The sequence below is a fragment of the Puma concolor genome, chromosome F2 (genome assembly GCF_028749965.1).
Source record: "Puma concolor isolate L17-30 chromosome F2, mPumCon1.1.hap2, whole genome shotgun sequence".
NCBI lineage: Eukaryota > Metazoa > Chordata > Mammalia > Carnivora > Felidae > Puma > Puma concolor.
The window spans coordinates 50917057-50942500 of record NC_141684.1 but is presented as its reverse complement, the minus strand read 5'-3'; the positions used below and the strand labels follow the sequence as shown (position 1 = coordinate 50942500).

At 36.6% G+C, this 25444-nt stretch overlaps 1 protein-coding gene across 7 annotated transcripts in view; it reads left to right on the top strand.

The window, feature by feature from the left end:
* RALYL (RALY RNA binding protein like) overlaps nt 1-17239 on the top strand; it is a 712252-nt gene extending 695013 nt beyond the window's left edge. For all 7 annotated transcript variants that reach the window (XM_086695612.1, XM_086695606.1, XM_086695607.1 and 4 more), the window contains one exon: nt 16250-17239. In XM_086695612.1, the coding sequence (XP_086551738.1) occupies nt 16250-16267 (18 nt within the window). In that variant the 3' untranslated portion in view covers nt 16268-17239. The remainder of the gene's footprint in view (nt 1-16249) is intronic.
* Nucleotides 17240-25444: the final 8205 nt, after the last annotated feature.

Here is a 25444-nt window from a genome sequence, read left to right as displayed (position 1 = left end):
GGTTTCAGGTGTAGAATTCAGTGGTTTATCACTTACATATAACACCCAGGGCTCATCCCAACAAGTCCCTCCTTAATGCCCTTCGCCCATTTAGCCCATCTGCTGCTCAATCCTTCCATCATCCCTCAGTTGGTTCTCTACAGTTAAGAGTCTCTTATAGTTTGCTTCCCTCTTTCTCTTTTTTCTCTTCTCCTATGTTCATCTGTTTTGAACACAGGATTGAAATCATATGGTATTTCTTTGTCTTTCTCTGACTGACTTATTTCACTTAGCATAACACACTGTAGCTCCATCTACATCATTGCAAATGGTAAGATTTCATTCTTTTTTAAAAAATGTTTACTTTTGACAGAGAGAGAGAGACAGAGACGGAGCATGAGCAGGGGAGGGGCAGAGAGAGGGAGACACAGAATCAGAAGCAGGCTCCAGGCTCTGAGCTGTCAGCACAGAGCCTGACGCAGGGCTCGAACTCACAAACTGTGAGATCATGACCTGAACTGAAGTCGGACGCTCAACCGACTGAGCACCCAGGCGCCCCAAGATTTCATTCTTTTTGATGGTTGAGAAACATTTCACTATTTATGTATATGTATACATATATATATTCTATATATGAAGATGTGTGTGTATATATATGTATATATATAAAGAATATGTGGTGCGTGTATATATATGTATATATATGTGTATGTATATGTGTGTGTGTATATATATGTTCATCCTTTTTGTTATGATGTGGTACATATATACCACATCTTCTTTATCCATTCATCAGTTGATGGGTACTATGGTTCTTTCCATAGTTTGGCTATTGTTGATAATGCTGCTATAAACATCAGGGTGCATGTGCCTTTTGAGTTAGTATTTTTGTAAATACTTTGTGTAAATACCTAGTAGTGCAATTGCTGAGTCATAGGGTGCTTTTATATTTAACTTTTTGAGGAGCTCTGTTTTCCAGAGTGACTGCACCAGTTTGCATTCCCATCAGCAGTGTAAGAGGGTTCCCTTTTCTCTGCATCCTTGCCAACACTTATTGTTTTCTGTGTTGCTAATTTTAGCCATTCTGACAGGTGTAAGGTGGTATCTCTTGGTAGTTTTTATTTGTATTTCCCTGATAATGAATGAAGTTGAGCATCTTTTCATGTGCCTGTTAGCCATCTGAATGTCTTCTTTGGAAAAGTGTCTATTCATGTCCTCTGCCCATTTCTTAACTGGATTATTTCTTTCTTTGGGTGCTGAGTTTGATAAGTTCTTTACAGATTTTAGATACTAACCCTTTATCCAATATGTCATTTGCAAATATCTTCTCCCATTCTGAAGTTTGCCTTGTAGTTTTGTTCATTGTTTCCTTTGCTGTGCAGAAGCCTTTTATCATGATGAAGTCTCAATAGTTATTTATTTATTTATTTATTTATTTATTTATTTAGAGAGCACGTGCACTTGCAAGCAGGGGAGGGTAGTAGGAGAGGGAGATGAAAATTTTTTTTAAGTTTATTTATTTTTTTTTTTTTGAGAGAGATAGAGAGCAAGCAACAAAGGGAAAGAGATAGGGAGAGACAGAATTCCAAGCAGGCTCTGCACTGTTAGCCATTGCAGGGCTTGAACCCATGAACCTGTGAGCTCATGATCTGAGCCAAAATCAAGAGTCAGACACTTAACTGACTGAGCCACCCAGGTGCTCCCCCTTGATAGTTTATTTTTGCTTTTGTTTCTCTTGCCTCAGGAGACATATCTAGTAAGAAGTTGCTATGGCCAATGTTTAGGAGGTTACTGCCTGTGTTCTCCTCTAGGATTTTGATGGTTTCCTGTCTCACATTTAGGTCTTTTATCCATTTTGAGTTCACTTTTATGTATGACATAAGAAAGTGGCCCAGTTTCATTCTTCTAAATGTTGCTGCCTGGGTTTCCTGACAACATTTGTTGAAAATACTGTCCTTTCCCCATTGGATACTCTTTCCTGCTTTGTCGAAGATTAGTCCATATAGTTATGGATTCATTTCCAGATTTTCTATTCTGTTTCATTGATCTATGTATCCCTTTTTATGCCAGTACCATACTGTCTTCGTGACTACAGCTTTGCAATGTAGCTTAAAGTCCAGAATTGTGATGACTCTTGCTTTTCTCCTTCAAGATTGTTTTGGCTATTCAGTGGTTTTGTGTGTGTGTGTGTGTGTGTGTGTGTGTGTGTGCTTTCATATAAATTTTAGGATTCTTTGTTCTAGCTCTATGAAAAATTTTAATGGCGAGTTTGATAAGGATTGCATTAAATGTGTAGATTGCTTCAGGTAGTATAGATATTTTAACAATGTTTGTTTACCTCTCCATGGGCATGGAATGATTCTACATTTCTTTGTATCATTTTAAATTTCTTTCAAAAGCGTTCTATAGTTTTCTAAGTATAGATCTTTACCTATTTGATTAGGTTTTTTCCTAGGTATCTTCTAGTTTTTGGTGCAATTGTTAATGGGATTGATTCCTTGATTTCTCTTTCTACTGTTTCATTATTGGTATATAAACACCCACAGCTAATATCATCCTCAACGGGGAAAAACTGAGAGCTTTTCCTCTATGATCAGGAACAAGACAAGGATGTCCACTCTCACCATTGTTATTTAACATAGTACTGGAAGTCCTAGCCTCAGCAATCAGAGAAATAAAGAGAATATAAGATAAATAAATATGCATCTAAATCAGCAAGGAAGAATTACCTTTTTCACTTTGTTGGTGAGCCCGTAAAACCCAGAGGCTGGAAGAAGTTAACAGCTCAAAAGAAATTATCTAACATCAGTGGAGGTACCCTAAAACACAATTAGTCATACAGACATTTCATAGTTAAATACAGTGATAGGTGCCATGTGTTATTATATATAAGTAAGATAGCTTTCATAGCTCAAGACAAAAAAACTGTTACCTTCCCTTCCCACAAAAATTAGTGACTCATCTAATAATTTGAAAATGCTCTTTTTTTAAATCACATACATACCTTCGCCTTTTCAGCACCTAGACTGCACCTCATTCCTCGGAAATGTATCCGTGTGCTAAAGAGAAACAATCTTGGTTCTTTTCTTTTTAATTTTTTTAAATTTTCTAAAACTTTTTTAATGTTTATTTATTTTGTGAGAAACAGCATGAGCAGGGGAGTGGCAGAGGGAGAGAGAGTCACAGATCTGAAGCGGGCTCCAGGCTCTGAGCTGTCAGCACAGAGCTGACATGGGGCTCGAACTCACAAACCGCGAGATCATGACCTGAGGTCGGATGCTTAACAGACTGAGCCACCCAAGCGCCCCAAAACAATCTTTGTTCTTGTGAAAAGTATTGAATGTTGTCTGTTTTTAAAAATTGTTCTTAACCTTTACTATAAGAAAAATAATAATAATATGAATTTAAATAGCTTGAAATTTCAGAATAGTCATATGAGAAGTAATAACTGCAAAAACAGGTCCAATTTTTCTTAAATTTTACCCATAACTTTAAGGGGTCTCAAAATTTAAAATACAAAATACATTTTCTTTTCTGATATTTGTGGCCACATTTGATCTCTGTATGTACTGATGCTAAGCAAGGACATTTTTATTTAAGCCATCTCTGTAAACATAAATTGAGTAACTATATCTGGAAGTAAATTAAGTTGGAAAAGTGCAGCGATTTAATTGATTTTTTTCTATGTGAGGTATGGTATTTTCTTATGGCATATAAAGTGATGAAATTGGTTATTTCATTTCATAGCCTAAATGGGTTCAGTAAATGAGAGACAACAAAAAGATATAGCAATCTAATCACAAAATATCATTGTCTATCAACCCTTAAAAATTAATAAAGTTTATTTAAAATGTATTATGGCTATGCACACATATACAAGTAAATACAAATAAAGCAATTCTTTATGACCCAAAAATGAATTCTCTGTGCTTTTCCACTTACCCATATTTATTGCAGCAAAACAGAGATTTTTAGAATAGTTTCATAGGTGCCTGCCCTATCAGCTTCCCAGCACTTATCCACCAAAATCCCATTAGTCTAAATGCAGCTCCTAAGGCCCAAACAAATAAAGTCAGTGGAAGCATTCTGCCTAAAACTTCACCTGAGCAACTGTTTCCCTAATACCTCCCACCAACACCCCAAGTGTTTACAGGCAGATTTGTTGGGAGAACATGTTGCCCTACCTGCAGACATGGGGCGTCCATTCTGTGATGTTTATGTCACATCAAGTATTTACTTAATGTGACCCTCAAGTAAGAGCAGAATAATATAATTCTGGGCTGGATTTATTTTTTTTACCACTTCATTAAGACGCTGGGCAAGTGACTTTATTCCCTTGTGCCTCAGACTTCTCTTCATTAAGATGACTGTAAAATGCTATAGAAATAATTTATAGCTTCAGATATGCAGTGCAGATGTAGCATACATTATATGTAGGTGCCAAGTAATACCACACGGTGTTTACGCAGCAAAATAACGCCAGGTGTAGATAACATGACAGAGAGCCCCATAGACCCAGGGCCCTTCCTCTTTAGCACACAACAGAGTGTAGTCATCATGAGTCTTCCGTGCATTTTTACAGCTAAGTCTCATGAACAGATGATGTCACAGCATCCTTTCAGGTCCACTGAGTGTGACTTGCTAGAGAAATTTAATTACAAAGAAAAAAACCTCTTCAAATAAAAAGTTTGATTTGGGGATGATTTGTTCATAGAAATCTTCTAGGAGAGAACTCAACTTATATTGAATTACTTCATCAATTTATTGAATTAAATGATCCAAGCTGTTGTTTATCTTGATCCATACAGAATCACATAGCTGACACTGTTTCTCAATTCTATACTCTCTTACAATAAAAAAAAATGAAAACACAGATAAGTAAGGTGATATCCAAAACCTAGTTTTAAAAAGTCACCTACAGAGGATATGACATAATCAGTCACACATAAAACAGATAAAGCCCAATTTCTAATTCCTTCTATCTATATTACAATTCTGGGATTTTTCATGATCATGACAGTTTTAGGTACTACAAAATTCTGAAATCTCTTCTGAATCATCTAGGATTCTATTCTGTCCAGCTTAATTTGAGTGCTAAGAGTATTTTGATAATACTCTAGTAATACTATTACTAGGAACTATCCCAAAGCTTTAAGCCTTCAGATTTTTTTAAATTATATTTCTCAAATATGGTGATAAAAAATAGAATAATAGCTTAAGTATGTCATCACTTTACTATGTCACTTGATCTCTCAGATTAATTTTACTCAATTTTAAAGTTGAAACTATTGGGGCGCCTGGGTGGCGCAGTCGGTTAAGCGTCTGACTTCAGCCAGGTCACGATCTCGCGGTCCTGTGAGTTCGAGCCCCGCGTCGGGCTCTGGGCTGATGGCTCGGAGCCTGGAGCCTGTTTCCGATTCTGTGTCTCCCTCTCTCTCTGCCCCTCCCCCGTTCATGCTCTGTCTCTCTCTGTCCCAAAAATAAATAAACGTTGAAAAAAAAAATTAAAAAAAAAAATAAAGTTGAAACTATTTTTTTTTATATTCTAATAGTTTGGTGTATACAGTAAATTTAATTAAATGAAAATTGTTAAATAGCCATGACAGCCTTTCCCCCAGCTATTCTGAATGATCAGGAATTAACTATACAATTTCCAAGGGCTTTTTAATTTATACCTCTAAATCAATCAATTTTAAATCCCATTTTTCTGTTTGACATAAAATGATTTCTAAAATATTTCTTCTTGTGATGCAAAACAAATTACTCAAAGAACTATAGAAAGGAGTAAAATATATGAAATTTCAAAGTTCATAATAATCTTAGCATTAATCAGCACTTGGCAGCTAGCACTGGAATTAACTTACACAATTTGGAGTATTATCCTAAAATTATCATTGCCATTTCCAGCATTGGGAGTCACTAACGGTTGTTAGACACTATATAATTAGCATGAGAAGTCAGAAATTGATGCATGACCAAACACAAGTTATGTGCCAAATAAAATTACTATAATTTATCAATTCAGCTAGTCAAATGTGATTGTCAGTGAGCCCAGAATACTCAAAACACAATCATAATTATGTTCAGAAAGTATCAGGGAAGAGTTTGGGGGAAAAAAAAGAAATGTTACTGTGTTAATGTATGTATAACAGAATATCCATGTTCTGGTAAATCATAAAATTTAGCAATATAATTAACTTTTTTTCAGTATTAACTAAATTTTTTACATAGATGTTTTAAATAAAATTATGTAACTCACATTAGATAATTTTACTGCAAAGTTAAATGTTCTTTTTTCTTAATCAAATGTATTTTATAACATAAATGTTCTCCTTTAGACAGATGATGACTAAAGCAAAATTTTAATTAAAATGGCTTTTAAATTAGTTCAAGATGGAAATTAAAAAAAAAATCCAGGCAAATCTGCTACAAATCAGGGAAAGGCAGGTTGTAAGTTATGTGCAAATCCTGGTACATTCCCAATAATTCCATCTCTTTTTTCCCACTCCTCATAGGGCACCAGTGTACTTTCATATCCCAGTTGAGATCACCCGTACTAAAATTGATGATATACCCAGTCTGCTTCCCTACTCTCCTCCTTCCCACAACTGGGCAGAATAGAATATTAAGGAAAACACTGACCTTAAATAAACAGTCCGGGTTTGATTCAGGCAAGACACTCACTCTCTGATTCAAGAATTAATGAATAACATAAGGATGATTCTTGCCCCAAAATCTACCTCACTGGTTTATAAAGAAAATCAAAAGTGTTTTATAAACTTCTATACACTATACAAATAAGAGTTATTATGATGATTTGTGGCCCATGCCCACAGATTTAGCCCAGTCCCAGATTCTAAGAATAACTCAAACCAGTCTCTACGTGGAATGAATGTAGGAAGCCTCAGCTAAGTAATTCAAATGCCTCAGATTCTAAAACCTTCTTGCTGTTTCTCTTGCTGTAAGCTTATTACAGTTGCTCTAAGCTTTTTTCTAATAACCGGATCTTCCTTTATTCTGGGAACAAACAGGGTCCCCAAAAACAAATGAATAAATAAATCAGAACCAGAAAGTCTCATTCTTCAGATACCAGCTTTTAAGTTCTAATACCAATCCATTTCCCCCCTGTAGTAGACCTCTGCCTTCCTCTCTCCTGCCATCTTAGGATATCTGACCTGAATCCATACCCCCACAGATGGGAGCTGCCTAGTACTTCTGTAATGCTCAAATTCCATCTACCTGCCTGACTTGTCACCACACTCCTTAGATTTGGGCACAATATATAACCTAGCCATTTGGCAGATTTAGACTCAAGATAGAAAATTCTTTTCTGGCCACGATTTTCTACAAAAGGAGCAAAATGTCTTGTGAGATAACGAGTTCTATATCCCCTAAGGTAAACAAGCCAAAGCTACGTACCTATCAGCAGTGATTACCATGGAAGGCAGTGCTGCTCTGGTTGGGAGGTTAGACAAGATCACTCTACAATCCTAGGTCACCTGCTTAATTAACAACTCTGCTACTCTGCTTCTCTGATGCTTTGGAGCGAGAATGGATGAGACAATATATGGCTCCTGACATTGTTGCATCTTGCTTCACTAAACAAATTATTCCTATAATGAATCCAAGAGACCGCATGCTATTTGCATTATTAGCATTTTATTTGTGATACTAACTAAATGAAATGCACTCTAGAAACACAAATGTTCTTTGCGTGTAGATGTTAAAAACTGTTACTACTCTAATGTCCTTGTTAGAGAGAGCCATATTTAGTTATAGGAAACGATGTCATTTAACTCTGAAAAGAGTGGGTTTTTTTAAATCACATATGGTAAGCCATGAACCAACACCAAGCATCCATAAAGAAGATGGCATTTCTAATTATACTTTTACATTAATTACCACACTCTTGTCACTTCACTATCAAACTGTTTATATTCTCTCTATAAGTCAGTCGCATAAAGTAAATGAAAATATGAATGATGCAAAACTTGGCAGTCACTTTATAATATTTGTAGGAATACAGTGTATTTGGATTTGGTACATAGAATTAAATTATTTTAACATTATTTTTTATTTTATTCTGGTTTTATAATATTGTATTATATTTTCCTTCAGTTTTAGAAAAGGAAATCAAAAAGCATTACTCATGCAGTAACTTAAGTCTATTATATTATACCAAATAACTGATTTCCCCAGTCTTTTCATCTTTCTATTTGGTTATGGAATAACAAAGTGTACCTATTTGAATGTTTGTGATCCATTATAGACTTGTAAGACCTTTTTTGTATCTTAGCCATACTTATTTCTTGAACACTGGGAGACAAATGGAGAACAGGATAAAAACATGGGAGTTATCGGGCAGAATCATGGGTGTGGATTTCAAAAATGAACTGTTAGGAATTAGAAGCAAAAAAGTAAGTAAGGAGAGAGGAGGTGGCATGGAGACAGAAAAGAAGTGAGGACGTCCAGAAGATGGTTTGCCAGTGGAGTCGTGACTTGCTAAGAGTCCCTCTAGTTGATCAAGAATTGATCCAACTTAGGGGCACCTGGGTGGCTCAGTCAGTTAAGCATTCAACTTTGGCTCAGGTCACGGTCTCATGGTTTGTGAGTTGGAGCTACACATGAGGCTCTCTGCTGTCAGCACAGAGCCCGCTTTGAATCTTCTGTCCCCCTCTCTCTCTGTCCCACCCCCACTTGTGCTCTCTCTCTCTCTCTCTTTCTCTTATGAATAAATCAACATTAAGAAAGTTTTAAAAAAGGAAGAAAGAATTAACAGAATTGACCCAACTTAAGTAAGGTTGATGGTATTTAGGAGAACTGAAGCAGGAGAACTCTTACCAAAATAACTATTCAAGCTAGTAAATTAAACATCCCTAGTTCCATGGATGCTGATAAGACAAAAGACTTTGCTACTCAAAGCAAAAGACATAGGAGTATCAGGATAGTTGTCCTGGTTTCCTAAGCTCAGGACCCAAGTCCAAGATGCCTCCGCCAGGTAAAGCCTACATGCAGTACAGTGCCCTACAAAAGAGAGATCTTGAGTATAGAGAATCCAGCTTTCCAATAAGCAGTAAGCAAGTCTATTCTTTATCCAGACACAAGATTTATTACAGAACTACATGGCTCATTCCAGAGAGGAGTTACCTCACTTCTCGGGATTGCCAGCCAAATAAATAATTCTAAGAAGTAGCCTTGGGGAAAGAACAGAGATCTTACTCTCAGTTGGACACATAGGAGGGCAAACAGCCCACTCACAGAAGACTGCTGCTCAACAGCGAAGTGAATCAGCATCACTCAGAAACTTATCAGAAATGTGACGTCCTGGGCCTCATTCCAGACCTAGCTGACTTAGTGCATTTAGACTGCTATAACAAAATACTACAGACTAGGCAACTTAAAAACAACAAACATGTATTTCTCAGAGTTCTGGCAGCTGGGAAGTCCAAGATCATGGCAGTGTTAGGTGTCTGCTTGGAGCCCATTTCCTAGTTTATAAGCAAGCAGTCATTTGCTGTGTCTTCATATGGTGGAAGAAGCAAGGGAGCCTACTGGGACTTCTTTCATAAGGACACTAATCCCATTTATGAGGGATCTGGCCTCATCACCTAATCACCTTCCAAAAACTCTACCTCCTAATACCATCATATTGGGGGTTAGGATTTCAACATATGTATTTTGAGGAAACACAAACATTCAGACCATAGCATTAGCGAATCAGAAATTTGGCAATCTGAATTTACTATGCCACTTCTGAGGCCTATTAAAGTTTGAGAACCAAACACATAAGGAAAAGAATTCTGGATAGCAGTCAAGATTCTGGGTCTAGTAAGTGTTTCTATCAACTGCCTGGGTGTGCCTTTCAAACTGTCTGGGCCTTAGTATCTTCACCTATTATAACAGGAGAGGGTCAGGTAATTTCTGATTTCTTATTGCTCAAGTTCAGTGAAATTCTATATTCCTTGACATGTAGTTTATAAATATTGCCTATATTAAAGACCTTAAAATATGTATGGCAAGTACTGGGAAACTAGGAGAGATAGCAGCAGCACAGATCCATAAGGACCCGTATGTGGCTTCACAGGCTCACAGAACTTACTTGTCAGCATGCTGGGAGTAGAACAATACCTCAGAGAAATGTGAAGTAACCAATCTGGTATATCAGAAGATCTGTTTAGGAATTTATGGTGGTTCCCATCACTGAAAGGGAGGCCAGTCTTGTGTCCTCTGGCCTGAGCATTCTCTTCCAAAGGGCATACTGTTACAAATTATAATCAGAAGTCTTGCCTGGGGAGCATGGATTTGGAGCAAAGAGTTGATTGAATGTTCTGAGATTGCCTGATGTGTCCACATCTGTCACCATAGTCTAGGTTCACTTCCAGGATTTGGATGCCTTCTTCTGTGGAGAACACCTTCTCCCGAATGGGTGCAACTGAGTTACCCTCCAAGAAGTTACTCTCCTACTTTTCTGTACTTGCAGTGTCAAACAAGTCTCACTCAGATCAACACTTTTCTTTGGCAGATTTAGTAAGTTTCACTTACGTTCTAGTCTAGACTCAAAGACTTAGAAAATTCTGCCTCTCTTAAGTGACCCTGTATATTCTCTACCCTGATCATTTAAGTCTTGATTTTAGAGTTAAAAATCTCAGAAGACAGCCCAATTACTTTATTTCCAAGTTTCTGATGGGCTACCACACTTTCGATTTTGCCTGTGTTTCCGGCATCCCCCAGCCCCTAGATCTTAAATGGCCATCAGCTCGGGAATGGAGACTAAGCCTCCAAAAACTACATAATGGAGGAGTTGCCTTCACATGTAGCCATCCCAGTGAGTGAGTAGCCATCTTAGTTTCCATGCCATTTATGGTCTTTGTGATGTGATTCTTTTAGCAAAGTATAATACAGTGCTGGCCCCAAGAGCTTATTAATAAAAAACAAGTTTTAACTTACAATGTACAGTAGCTTCCAGGAATGTTTATGTTATTTAGAAATTTGAATTGAATTGTAAAAGCCAAATGTATTCACATTGTCTATAAAAAGTGAATGGCTGAACAGTTACTCAGTAAACATGATGGGTGGTGACAACAAATTTAGGTAACTCCTCCTTGTTAGACTATGCTTTTCTATAAAATGTTACACAGCCTATATTTTCCACATGTTTTCTTTCACCTTTTTTGCTTTTATGGATGCTAACTAAAAAATATGAATTGTCTATATTTCTTTCATTATTTATTAGTTATAAATCTCAATTAGAAAGATAACAGAGGCATTTCTGACACTAAAAAAGTCACAAGGCTTCTTTAAAAATGTGATTTTTAAATTTTTTTAATGTTTATTTATTTTTGAGAGAGAGAGATAGCATAAGTGGGGCGAGGGTCAAAGAGAGGGAAACACAGAATCTGAAGCAGGCTTCTGGCTCTGAGCTGTCAGCATAGAGCCCAATGCGGGGCTTGAATCCACAAGTTGCAAGATCATGACCTGAGCCAAAGTTGGACTCTTAACCAACTGAACCACCCAGGCTCCCCAAAATGTGATTTTTCTTTGGTAGAACTGTTAGTAAAGTGTATTTATTCTACCTATTACTATACCTTTATAAAGATGTTCAGCATCACTAATTATCAGGGAAATGCAAATTAGAATCACAATGAGATACCACCTCACCCCTTTCAGAAAAGCTATTATCAAAAACAAACAGAACAAATGCTGGAGAGGATGTAGAGAAAGGGAACCCTCATGCACTGTTGGTGGGAATATAGACTGGTGTAGCCATTGTGGAAAACAATATGGAGTTTCCTGAAAAAATTTAAAATAGACCTACCATACAATCTAGCTATACCACCTCTAGATATTTATCTGAAGAAAATGAAAACACCAATTTGAAAAGATATATACACCCCTATGTTCATTGCAGCATTATTTACAATAGCCAAGAATGGAAACAACCTAGTGTCATGGATGGATGAATGAATGAAGAAGGTACGGTATATATATCCAATACTACTAAGCCATTAAAAAAGAAGGAAATCTTGCCATTTGAGACAACATGGGTGGACCTTGAGGGTATTATGCTAAGTGAATTAAGACAGAAAGACAAATACCATGCATGTGATCTCACTTATATTTGGAATCTAAAAAACAAAAAAGAAACAAAACAAAACTCAGAGATACAGAGAATATATTGGTGGTTTTTAGTGGGGGAAAGGTGGTTTGGAGGTAAAAAGAGCAAAGGGAGTCAATTCTATGGTGACAGATGATAACTAGACTAATTGTGCTCACCTTATATACAAAGACTGAATTATTATGTTGTATTATGTTGTACAACTAATATAATGTATTATTATATTACAATACAATATATACCAATACAAAATATTACAATACAAAATATACAATTTTACATCAATAAATGCATAAACATATATATATTATATATATTCATGAGGTTTAAAATTAAATGTGCTTTCCCTGTAGATTAATACTCTCCTTTTTAACTTGGTCAGGTAGAAGTACATTGCTTGGTTCAGTACAATTCAGGCCCATCAGAGTGGCTCTTTTGTTTTTGTTTTTCAGAAATGGGAGAGATTGAGAGTTGGAAAAGCATTCATCATCAGGATAATTTGTTTTAAAAGCATCCAGACTCCCATATAGCCACTAGATAAATTACCTACTATTCAAGAGAAGGAAAGCACAATTAGTTTCACATTATAGTAAGCCAATCAGCTCAAGTGACTGTCATTCTTGAGAACAAGGAAACAAGAATGTCATAGTTGTGCCCTTTCTCCCCTGCCTTTAGAAGTAAACAGCAATCCTTTTATCAGACTGGAAGCTCTATGGAAGGCTTAGTGAATATATTTTGCCACTGTTTTTCGATAAGGAGAATTGTATTCATGACTTGTATCCATATGGTTAATAACACTTACTTCACAATGCAAAGTTAATGGAGCTTTTGTTTTGTACTAGGGACGGGCAAATGCTTTGAAGCTTTATGGCAAGGAAGTAAGACTTTAGTAAATTATTTTCAAACCTCCTTTTCTTCTTGCCAGGATAATTATTTTTATGTAATCATTCACAATCAAGAGGCAAAAGAAGGGGCAAGGAGAAATCATACTAGTGATAATGGAATATGCACAAAAAATCTGCAGGCTGTTTTTCTCTTCTTACAATGGATAGTTTCCAAACAACCACTCATTACCTCTTTTGAGACAAGCAAGATGGTGTAAGAATATACTAAATGAATGTTATCTGCCATGACTTAACCTGAAGAAACTCAACACATACACAGCTGCTGTGGCATTTTAGCATCTTGCATGTGTAATAAGAGTGATCTATGAAGGCCTCACAAGAAAGAGGGCAACTGCAATCATATAAATGAAAGAGCTTTAGTTCCTTCCTGAACACAAGTGTTATCAGTCAAAACCCAAAACCACTATGCCTTATGTTCACATGTCAGCATCATTCTACAGGTTAAACTTAATTTTATTTATTCACATATTCATTTTCACATTGATAATGGATCATTTTTGGTATGTGCATATAGAAAATGTATAAAACTTCCTTTTTTTAAGTTTATTTTTTGAGGCAAAGAGAATGTGTGCACAAGAGGGGTGAGGGTGCAGAGAGAGAGAGAATCTCTCTGTCAGCACAGAGCCCCCAGTGCGGGGATCAAACTCACAAACCATGAGATCATGACCTGAGCCGAAGTCAGACACCTAACTGAATGAGCCTCCGAGGCACCCCAAACTTCTTTACAGCACACAACTCATGGCACACCTGCTTTGTACCATAAGTTCAAAACGTTGTGCTTTAAAGACTTACTGACTGTATGTACGAGAACACTGCTAGGAACTGCATGAAGAACACATTTGAGTAACATTTAATTTTTAAAAACACATGCATGTGTGATCAGTAAGCATATAGTATAGACTGGGTGAGGAAGAAGAGGAGGAGGAGGAAAGGAAGAGGAAATGGGGCAGAAGAGCAAAAGAGAGAATCACAGTATCAAAATGTACTTAGCCCTTAAAGGATGTAAGTTTCAAATGCTTTGGATGAGAGACTAGACTATTAAGGGTACATATTTTGTTAATTCTTAGTCTTTTGATTTATGAAAGTTTTAAAATCAAAATTATTAGGCCTTTATTATTACAATCAAGTATAGCAAGGTTTACAAAGTACTGAAAGTCCTCTGAAAAATGATTGTTCCAGATTTCTTAATTAAATAGCATTCAGACACTGTAAATGGCATTTGTAAATTTAGTATATTTTATACAGTTTTTAAAATTCATTTGTGTAGTTTAACATATCTTTCTGAGAATGAAATAATTCTTAAAATATGATGAATTCAATGTATCGATACGGCCTAAGATTTTCTTAGACTTTCCAATAACATGTACAAACTTTAGATTTGGTCATAAGATTTGAAATCATAAAATTGAAATCCTATATCTCAATTAATTTTTAATAGCATATTTAGAACTGAAACCACAGGACTGGCACACTAACAGGCTAAATTCTCTTATATAACACAAGTATTTGCAGTTCAAATATTCAAACATTTTTTTCTTAACACAAAAACATTAGTACTATGATTTCTATTCTTGCAAGTACTTTGTGTTTAATTCTATATCTAACAAGAATTAAGATATGTACTCACTAGGGAAGAAAACATCCCAGTAAACTGAAATTACTCAGATGTATATGTTTTTGAGAGTGACAAATGCATATTCATGAAGGAAGAGAAAATACCATACTAGTTCACTGATACTTTTAAACAAGGGACCTTGGCCAGGTGAGATCTGGAGCAACAGACATCCAGAGCAATTGTCACCACCCCAACTGCCATTCTCAGTCTTTTTCATAATCTCTGTATTGTATAGGCTTCAAAATTTTAATGAATGTTCAAGTTACCTAACCTCTGGGTATTCGTAGGATTCAGCAACTGTTGGGAAAGGCAGCCTGTGCCTATGGTCTTTCAATGTCCATTCCACCACATAAGAACATGCCTTGGGCTTTCAGTACTTCCTTACCAAGAAACAGAGAGCCACAAAGCCTGTCAGTTTTATCACTTGTATGAAAATATCTTTCCTGGTTCAAATTCAAGGAGTGTTTCTGCATTCTGCTTAAATGTGTATGTTAATGATTGTCACACACAACTTTCAGTATTTCAGCCTCCAAGGGGCAGAGTTCAGGGCCCTCTTACTGCAGCCAGGAAGAGTTATGTATAGGCCAGTTGTCCTGAATCAGCTGCCTTGGGGACTCGCTAGCCATGAGGGACCAAAGCACACTACTGGAACTGGAAAACATTGCTCCACCCAATGCTGTGTTTTGTTTTCCTCGCCAACTCTGATACCAAAATACAATGGACAAAAATGTTTGGAGTCCTTCGCTGAGATTGATTACTGGTGGGTGGTATTTGCTCCCCCAGGACTGACAACTGACACACAGTGTTTTTCTCAAAAGCAACTCCCATCCAAATTGATAACCTTGATTTGCCTGTCTTTGTCTCTTAAAACATATATACAGATTATCCATCTAACTGCAAAAACTTTGAGGTTGATGGGATAATAAGTATAATTATATTTTCTATCTAAATATAAACCTTCAGCTTGATAGGATTCTAAGACAAATGCATGCCTTTTCCCGCTACTGAAATCTTGCATTATTTTATCTTTGTATTCATATGCAATTTCTCAATTCAATTCTTCTACCAATTAAATTTTGGCTCTTATGTGGTGTTTCTGGCTCATGGCTGTACGATGGGTCTTTCACTGCCCTTCTTGCATCTAGCTTTCTTCTCTTATAACCAAGATTGTGTATCTCAGATCAGAAATCTGTATTGCTTTTTCTCTTTTCCCGGGTGCATAAGGCTTGGGACCACACTGTTCAAAGCCTGTCACAGGGGAAGTGTCCCATGGTCACTCTGGTGAGGAGCCGCAAAAATGCAAAAGCAACTCAGATCTCTTCCCCTAGCCTAGACTTCAAGTGGCTGCCCTCTGACCTGGTCAAGGGCTCTGGTTGGAAGATAATTGCTGATCTCGGGCAATAATAAATGGACTGGATCTTTAAAACTCATAACATATTGTAAATGTAAATAATTTTAGCATTGCCTCCCACAAAGGATCCAAGAACCTAAAGTTCTCAAAAGTGTTTTTCCTAAACATCTAGATCTTTTATCATTTCCTGATTTCACCTGAGAACCTAACTTATATATATGTATGCTATCAACAACGAAGCATATATCTCAACATTTTAAAATACTTTTTTTTTCTTTTCCCAGTTTCTACAGATAAAGTGATCTGAAGTAATGAATGATGCCACGAGAACAGAAAAGAGAAACTGTGACAACCCCCAGAAATGTGAAAGGAGGTTTCTTCCTGGATTGCAGCTTCTTTGGTTCAATTTATTTAAAAAAAAAAAAACCCAAATAAATAAAATGGACAGTATTGTTCAATTTTAGAAATTCCACTTCTTCTATGCTCTAAGCTATATAATTGTCAGGTTTTTATGGTTTAGATTGTAAATGTGTTTTCCCCTTTGCTAATTATGTTGTGTTTTTTTTTTAAGTCTTTTAAAGTCTTAAAATGTGAAGGACATTTATGAACGGTAAGGGAGACACTGTATACAAATGTATATTTGTAAAAGCTATTTTTATGATTAGCATGTTTTACTGTTGATCATATATAAAGTCAGGTGATATTGCAATTCTATGTTTAAAGCTTATTTCCAACAATGTCATGTAAGAAAAGATACATCGTAAGCTAGTTTTTATAATTTATTTTTAATTTATAGTTTAAAGTACTTTAGATCATAATGATAAAATACTTGAAAAGGTTATATTTCTGCCCTCCATAAGCACCATTTTTAATAATAAAGAATGCAAGTATTTCAGTGATTCAATAGTGAAAGGACTGTTGCTTTGATGTGTGATTAAATTGAGCATTCTCTACTCAACTGAAATGATCCAATTGTTACCCAGTACTTCAGTGTGAGTAGGAGATCCCTTGGACAGGTTAGTGCCAATACAGGTGAAAACTATATTGGCAAGGAAAGATTGTCTTGTTTTGGGTTCCCAAAAGTTTAAATAGTGCACATATCACTTCATTGCATCTCCTATTACTAGGAACGCTCCATTCCCAAGCATTGCAAGTGTTTTCCAGATGCTCTTTGCTGTTGTCTTGTGCTGTGGAAATGGAAGAAACCATCTTCACAGACTGTAGGAGAATTCAGCATATAATTTCTTAATAAATACTGTTTCTTTTAAAACAAAGTTGGTGTGTATCTTTCCTTTGGGGTGCACTTAGTTTTAATACTCAGTTTGACTTTTTATGTCCCTGCAGTGCCATAAAGTTAGTGCAATAATGAAAGTGACATAACTTTACTAAAATGTGTGTTATATGTTTTAAATACCCACGTTTTTCATGGAGTGACTGGTATTCTAGAACACATTAATTTGCCATGTAATAGAAAGTCATAGGGCCCTCAATTCTTGACAGAAGTCACATCCTTGTTTACATTTCTAGAAGGAATTTTTTTTTCACTCAAACATGGAATTTTAGGAAAATATTTCAGGATAGAAAGCAAAGCTACCCCAGAGGCATTTGTGCTGTCAGACAAGCGCACTGCGAATGACTGGAAGCTCCTCATTAAAAGCAGAGAGACATGTACATGTAATGTCACCAAGGACACCTAGAGGAATTAAGGCCTCCTTTTTTCAAAGAAACTAAAATCTAAAATCACCTGGGTATGTTTTCTTATATTTGTATTTTAATTTATTTATGGTAATTTATCTACTTTCTTTATGTGTTTCAAATATAAGCTAATGAAAAATTATATAATCCCATCCTGCAAAAGTTATCTAAAACTGAAATTGTGAAAAAAAAACAAAAAAAACAAAAAATAAGTAAATAAAAAATAAAATTATGAAAGCAAAAATTAAAAATTTGCACACGAGAACCTAGGATCTGGATCGGGAATGTACTTACCTTTCCTGGAAATGTGAAAATCACAATGTGGTATGCGGTTTTTTATTTTTATTTTTTTGTTTTTAGAGAAAGCAAGCAGGAGAGAGGGGCAGAGGGAGAGTGAAGGAGAATCCCAAGCAGACTCCACACTCAGCACAGAGCCCAACACGGGGCTCAATCCCACAACCTGGGATCATGACCTGAGCAGAGATGAAGAGTTGGCCACTCAACCAACTGAGCCACCTAGGCACCCCTGTGGTGCACTCTTTTTGGTGGCCATAATGAGGATTAGAGAATTTGCGACTGTTGCACTTGGATTCTGAAGCTGAATAGAAACTGTATACAGTTCTACAAGAGAATAAAATCAGCAGAATGATTTCTTGGTTTGCTGCCAAAGAGATGCATTTGCCTGGGATAGATAATCTGATGCCCCAGTATTGCAGGCATTGTCTATTAAGAGAATCAACAGGTGAATTTGAGAAACATAACAGAATGCCATGGGGGAAGGGAAAGAAAAAAAAATAGTTACAAACAGAGAGGGAGGCAAACCATAAGAGACTTTTAAGAATTACAGAGCACAGAGGGTTGTGGGGGTGGGGAAAATGGGTGATGGGCAATGAGGAGGGCACTTGTTGGGATGAGCACGAGATGTCTTATGTAAGTGTTGAATCACGGGAATCTACTCCCAAAAGAGCACACTGTATACACTGTATGTTAGCTAACTTGACAATAAATTATATTAAAATAAATAGAATCCACATGTGGATATTTTTCTCATTTCCATTTATCTATCCTTAATGTTCAACAAACAGTGTAGCATTTATAATAGTCATTATCATAAATTGAGAGTATGTACCTTCACAGATGTTCATTAACTATTCTCAAAGTAAAATGAATAATTAAAATGTACAATTGTTTGTTACTGGCCGTAGTTTTCTCCACACAGGACTTGAAGTATGAAATCATAGATCTTTCTCTTTATTCATTACCCATTCCTGGCTTAAGAATTCCTTTTGATGACAAATATGGATAAAATATATACCAGATCAACAAAGTATAGATTATATGGGATTATAATCCCTGAAGATTTAGTGTAATAATTTAAAAGGGAGCTTCTAAGAGACGACAAAGGGAGTGTGGGCTTCTAACTCTAAATAACATCAGTTCCATTATAGAAATGCTAGGGGAAAGAAAAGAAGCATTACTCACTGCATTCAGCTCAAGAAAACTGTGGGGAAATAGGCCCACTGCTTGTGAAGTTAGGTCAACTAATCACTGGTGACAATGTGACACATTTTGCTTCCATCTTTTAAACAAAACTTCAAAGCAGAAATACACAACAAAATAAGTTGAGGTAGAAATGAAGCAGAAGATAAGAAGGAAACTATCTTAAACGGGTTAAAGTTCAGAAAACAGAAATCACATATGCAAATACCTATAAAGGCCTGATAAATATAAATGAAAGAAACAGGCAAGAAGCCACTCAGGATACATTAATTGCCACTGTGCTGATGAGAAGAGAGCCACTTCTTAGTTCCAGCAGGCTGCCTGATCCAGAAACATGGCCCTGGATTGGCCAGGTTTCCTGATTTTTCAGGAGAAGGTACATAGAGAGTTTTAAATGGTATGTCCTATTTTTGTCTTGTTTTGTTTTAATATGAATCTGAAGGTCAATGAAACCATATCTGTGATTTATATCCAGGATTTAATAGTTGTAGAAGTTACAAAAATAAACTCACAAGGATGAATAACAACAAATTTAGGATTATCTGTAGTGAGAAAAAGAAGGGAGAATAGAATGGGGGTATTAAATAACATCTATAATATTTAATTTATTAGGAAATACATTTGAATCAAATATTTTGAATCAAGTAAATATCAAATGTTAAGGTTTGATAAAAGTATAAGTTACACTGGTACTTGTTATATTTTCTCTATGTCTTTTTGTACACTTAAAATATTCCACAATGAAAGTATGTGATTTATATCTCAATGTTTATACATCGGTAGATATAAATGTACATATATATGATGATACAGAGATGTGAGTTGTATAAATAGCATATATAAAAGCAGAGATTTAGACCTTTGGATCCATCAGAAGTCTGCAAGTTTGTGATCTACCTTTTATAGAGATGTGCAGATTCCTAGAAAAGAGTGTGACTTCGAGAAAGAAAGATGCACTACTCTAGCGTTTCAAAGGCATTTTGGGAGAGCAGGAATGTATAAGTGAATCTCTTATTTGTTGTTCAAAAGTCTTCCTATCAGCCCTTGAGATATTTAGAACCACTCTAGGGATCTAATTATGATTCAGGCAAGAATTTGGGGTACCTGAGCATGCAAAATAGTCCCCATGTTTATTCTGTTTCATCTGTAAGAATAAGGACTGCGCCTTCTCTACCTTTATATCGTGCATGCATGGTACCTTGTAGATAACAGGTTACTTCTCCATAAACGTTTGGAGAATTAAAAGAAATAGTGTGTGTTGTGGGTTTTTACCTTATTATAAAAAGTTTTAAAAGCTGTGATTTCTTAAGCAACCACAATATGCCGAGTTAACAGCTGTGTATGCATTATCACTGTGGCACACAGGAAAACTGAAAAATAGGTATTGTCAGCTCCAGTTTCCAAGTAAAGAGAGATCATTTATTCATTCATCGGTTCTGTATTTAGTACCAACTCTGCCAAATATTTTTACTGGCAATATGGGTCCAGCTGTAAATAATAAAGACTGAAATTCTTGCCCTTGAAAAGCTTATACTCTACTGGGCGGGGGTGGGGGGGTAATGCCTCATAGGCCAACTGACAGGCAAATGTAAAGTATTGCAGATGATAATGATGATGAACACAGAGGAAAAGGCAAAGCAGGGAAGGAAAGAGGGTATTTTAAATAGGCTGATCAGGGAAGACTCCTTGGTAAGATGGTATTCAGGCAAAGGTGTGGAGTAGGTGAGGATGTGAGCCTTGTCACCTTTTATGGGAAAAATGTCCTGAGCATAGGGGACAACAAGTAAATCCCCTGAAGTGGGAATGTACTTGGTGCATTTAGGAACAACAAGGAGGCCAGTATAGCCGGACTGGAATAAATGAGGAAAAGAAAAATAGATGAAGCCACAGAAATGCCAAGATTTCAGATCATAGAGCCTTACAAGTGATTCGGAGTTCACTGGTTTTATGCTGCATTAGATGGGAAAACAGCAGGAGATTGTGAGCTCAGGAATGATAGGGTCTAGCTCAAAGATTAGAAGAATCATTTGGGCTATTATGTCCTGAATAAACTATAAAGAAGAGAATCCAAAAATCCCTGCATTCCAGGTTGAGAAACAACTACGTGAGTTTGGTCTGAGAATAGCCCGGTATGAACGGAACAGAGAAACTTGCTCATCCACTCATCAAATATTTGTTGAGCCCTTACTCTGTTCTATAGTGACAATGGGCATGCAGTAGTGGACATAGACACATTTTTTTTTTTCTCATGGCACTTAATCTAGTGAACGATGTTAGGAAATAGCTGAATAAAGATATCAAGAATAAAAAAGTTTAAAAAGACATTACAAAATAAAAAGAACAGTTTATGCCAAAGTCCTTTTCCTTATAGCTCTGATGGAAGTGGTTCAAGGAGCACTTTTTATTTTTTTATTTTTTTATAATTTTATTTTTTTTATTTTTTTTTTCAACGTTTATTTACTTTTGGGACAGAGAGAGACAGAGCATGAACGGGGGAGGGCCAGAGAGAGAGGGAGACACAGAATCGGAAACAGGCTCCAGGCTCTGAGCCATCAGCCCAGAGCCCGACGCGGGGCTCTAACTCACGGACCGCGAGATCGTGACCTGGCTGAAGTTGGACGCTTAACCGACTGCGCCACCCAGGCACCCCAAGGAGCACTTTTTAAATCACCCTTTCAACCAGCAGATATAAACAGCGTAAGTGCCTCAAAGGATAAAAGGACTTTTCTAGATCCTCAGGATATATCTGAAACCCTCAACCTTGGTGAAATTTACAAGTGTCAAGTCTCTATTTTATATAAAGGTAATCACTAATAGAATTAGAAACAGATTATGTACCCCATAAATCCTCAAAGGTAACAGAATCAAGTACTGTCTGCACCCCAAAAGAGAAAGAAGAAATAGACAGAAAGAATAGAACAAACAAAGGAAGGGGGACGGAGGGAGGCAGGGAAGGAGGAAGGAATGGAGGTAGGCAAGCAGCAACAGAAAGTGAAGCAAAGTATTTTTTTTAATGCCTAAACACAGAGTGATAAAATACCATTAAAAACAATAAATGAAGATATGTTAAACCAACATATTGAGTAGCAAAACAATCAAAATCTGTGATGTTGTCCTGAAGACAGCCATAAGAAAAATAATATTAAGAAGTTAAAAATAAAGGGATAAACACCCCAGGAAACTTCAGGCTTAGAGGTTTTATACATGTAACCTATTAAATATTCAAAGAATAGTTCATTTCCTTGCCATGTAATCCACTTCAGAGCTCATAAAAAGACATGAATCTATACAACGCATTTTATGAAACTACCATGACTCTCACACAAAAACTTGACAAAAGAAGTAACCCCCAAAAGCTAATACAGATGACTCATTAATATAGATGTAAAAATCTGAAATAAATCAAAATATTAGCAAAAATTAAACAAAATATAAAATATGCCCCATGACCAAGTAGGGCTTTATGACAAAACACACACACGTACACATGTGCATGTGCATACATGCAAACACACACACACACATATGCATCTTAATTTTTTTTTAATGCTTATTTACTTTTGAGACAGAGGGAGACAGAGCTTAAGCAGGGGAGGGGCAGACACAGAGGGAGACACAGAATCTGAAGCAGGCTCCAGCCTCTGAGCTGTCAGCACAGAACCAGATGCGGGGCTCGAACTCACAAATGGCGAGATCATGACCTAGGCTGAAGTCACATGCTCAATCGACTGAGTCACCTAGGCGCCCCCACAAAAATGCATCTTAAAACAATATTCTACTTCATACTGAAATTGAACTTGCATTAAAAATAAAAATACTGTCTATTTAAATTAATATTTCTTTTTTTTAATTTTTTTTAAATGTTTTTATTTATTTTTGCGACAGAGAGAGACAGAGCACGAGCAGGGGAGGGGCAGAGAGAGAGGGAGACACAGAATTGGAGGCAGGCTCCAGGCTCTGAGCTGTCAGCACAGAGCCCGATGCGGGGCTCGAACCCACAGACTGTGAGATCATGACCTGAGCCGAAGTCGGACGCTTAACCGACTGAGCCACCCAGGCGCCCCTTAAATTAATATTTCTAATTCATCCTAGAAGACAGAGCTAGTGCAATAAAGAAGAAATGTAAATGAATAGTGTGACCATTAGAAAGGATGAGAACATTTTTTTTGTTTGGATAGGATGTAATTATCAGCCTCCTTGGCTGAAGAAAGTAGGAAGAAACCCTACTAGACTCAAATATGAATTTTACAATTTTTAAAATCTCCAACAAAAGTAAAAACTTACATAACTTTGTAATATACAAATAATAACTGTGGAAATAGAATGAAAATGTTGCATTTTATAATGTTAAAATACTTGGGAATAAAATCAATAAGAAATATACAAAGCTATATAGCACACACCACAAAATTTTATTCATAGAATAAAAGGTATGAATATATGAATAGATATAAGATGTTCCTAGATGGTAAGTATGAAGTTATAAATAAACCAATTCTTTGTACATTAATTCAATATACATTTTCCCCTAAGCTTCAAAGCTCTCATCCACTCCTTTGGCTTTTAATGCCCTTTTATATGCTGATGGGTCCCAAAAGTATATTTACAGTCCTGACCTCTCTCTTTGTACAGCCAGCTTCTCACTGGACATTTTCACTTGGATGTCTCATAAGCCAAAACTTAACTCTTGTTTTTCCACCTAAAGTGAATCCTATTTCTAGAGTACCATCTCTGTCAGTGGCACATCTCCCTACTCATTTACTTAGCCAAGAAATCTAGGAGTCATTTTAGATTTCTTCTCTCTCAACTCCCATCCTCAATCTACCACATTTTGTTGTTTTTACCTCCAAATATACTCCGAATTCCTCTACTTTTCTCAAGTCTGTCTCCAATATTCCAGAAACCACTTCCTAATTTTTTCCCTTGTTTCTATTCTACCTGTAGCTGAAATCTAAATGTCATCTTTTTAAAATGTCAATATAAATTGCTACACCTTTATTTAAAAACTCAATACTATCTCAATGCCTAGAATAAATCCAAAGCCCTTGTCATTGCCCATGAAGCTCTAATGTCTGAGGTCACTTACCTCTTCTGTTTCCTCAATGCACTGAGCTCTTTTGTACTTTAGGGCTTTGCCTTTGCTAGTTCCTTGTCTAGAATGCTCTCCCTCCATCTCTTTGTAAAGCCAGCATGCACTTGCTCACCAGTTTCCAGGCTTAAGGGTAAATACCATTCTGATGCAGGTCTCCCCTTCCTTTGCCCTGACGCCATTAATCTTTACCAAAACATCTTGGTTGTATGTTTCATCGTACTTCCTGATTCATAATTTGTGTACCTGTTTATTGTTTTACTGCCTGTCTTCTAGACTAAATGACAGGTCTTGAGAAGACCAGCATGTTAGTCTAGATTTTCATCATCCGACAACCAGCTCACGCCTTGCACATACTAGGAAAGCAATGATAATGTCAGTGAAACCTGTATTCTAATGGAACTCTTATTTATTCTAAATTCCACCTGGACCAATAACAAATCAAATTAAAAAAAAAAAAACAAATACAGTTAATAATGAATAAAAGAATTTTGAAGGAAAGCAATGAAGAAAGAAAAACTTGCCATTGCATTACAATAACAATTAAACCAGAGTGTTAAGAAATCAAAGAGAAAGGGGTGCCTGGGTGGCTCAGTTGGTTATGCTTCCAACTCTGGATTTCAGCTCAGGTCATGCTCTCACTGTTCGTGAGTTTGAGTCCCACCTCAGGCTCTGTGCTGACAGTGCGGAGGCTGCTTGAGATTCTCTCTCTCTCCCTCTCTCTCTGACCCTCCCCTGCTCACTCATTCTCTCTCTCAAAATAAATAAACTAAAAAAAATGTGTTTAAAGAAAGCAAAATAAAAGAGAAGAAAAGAAAGAAAAAACAGCAGTTAACCTTTTTTAATGGATCACCCTGCTTATATATAAAAACTTAATATTTAGGGGCACCTGGGTAGCTCAGTCGGTTAAACCTTCAACTTTTGACTTTGGCTCAGGTCATAATCTCGTACTTCATGGGTTTGAGCCCTGCATCGGGCTCCATGCTGACAGTACAGAGCCTACTTGGGATTCTCTTGCTCGCTCACTCTCACTTTCATTCTCTCACTCTCTCTCTACCCCTCCCTACTCCTGCTCTCTCTCTCTCAAAATAAATAAATAAACATTTTTAAAAAGAACTTAAAATTTGGGCACGTGGGTGGCTCAGTCGGTTGAGACTTTGTCTCAGGTCATGATTTCGTGGTTCCTGGATTCGAG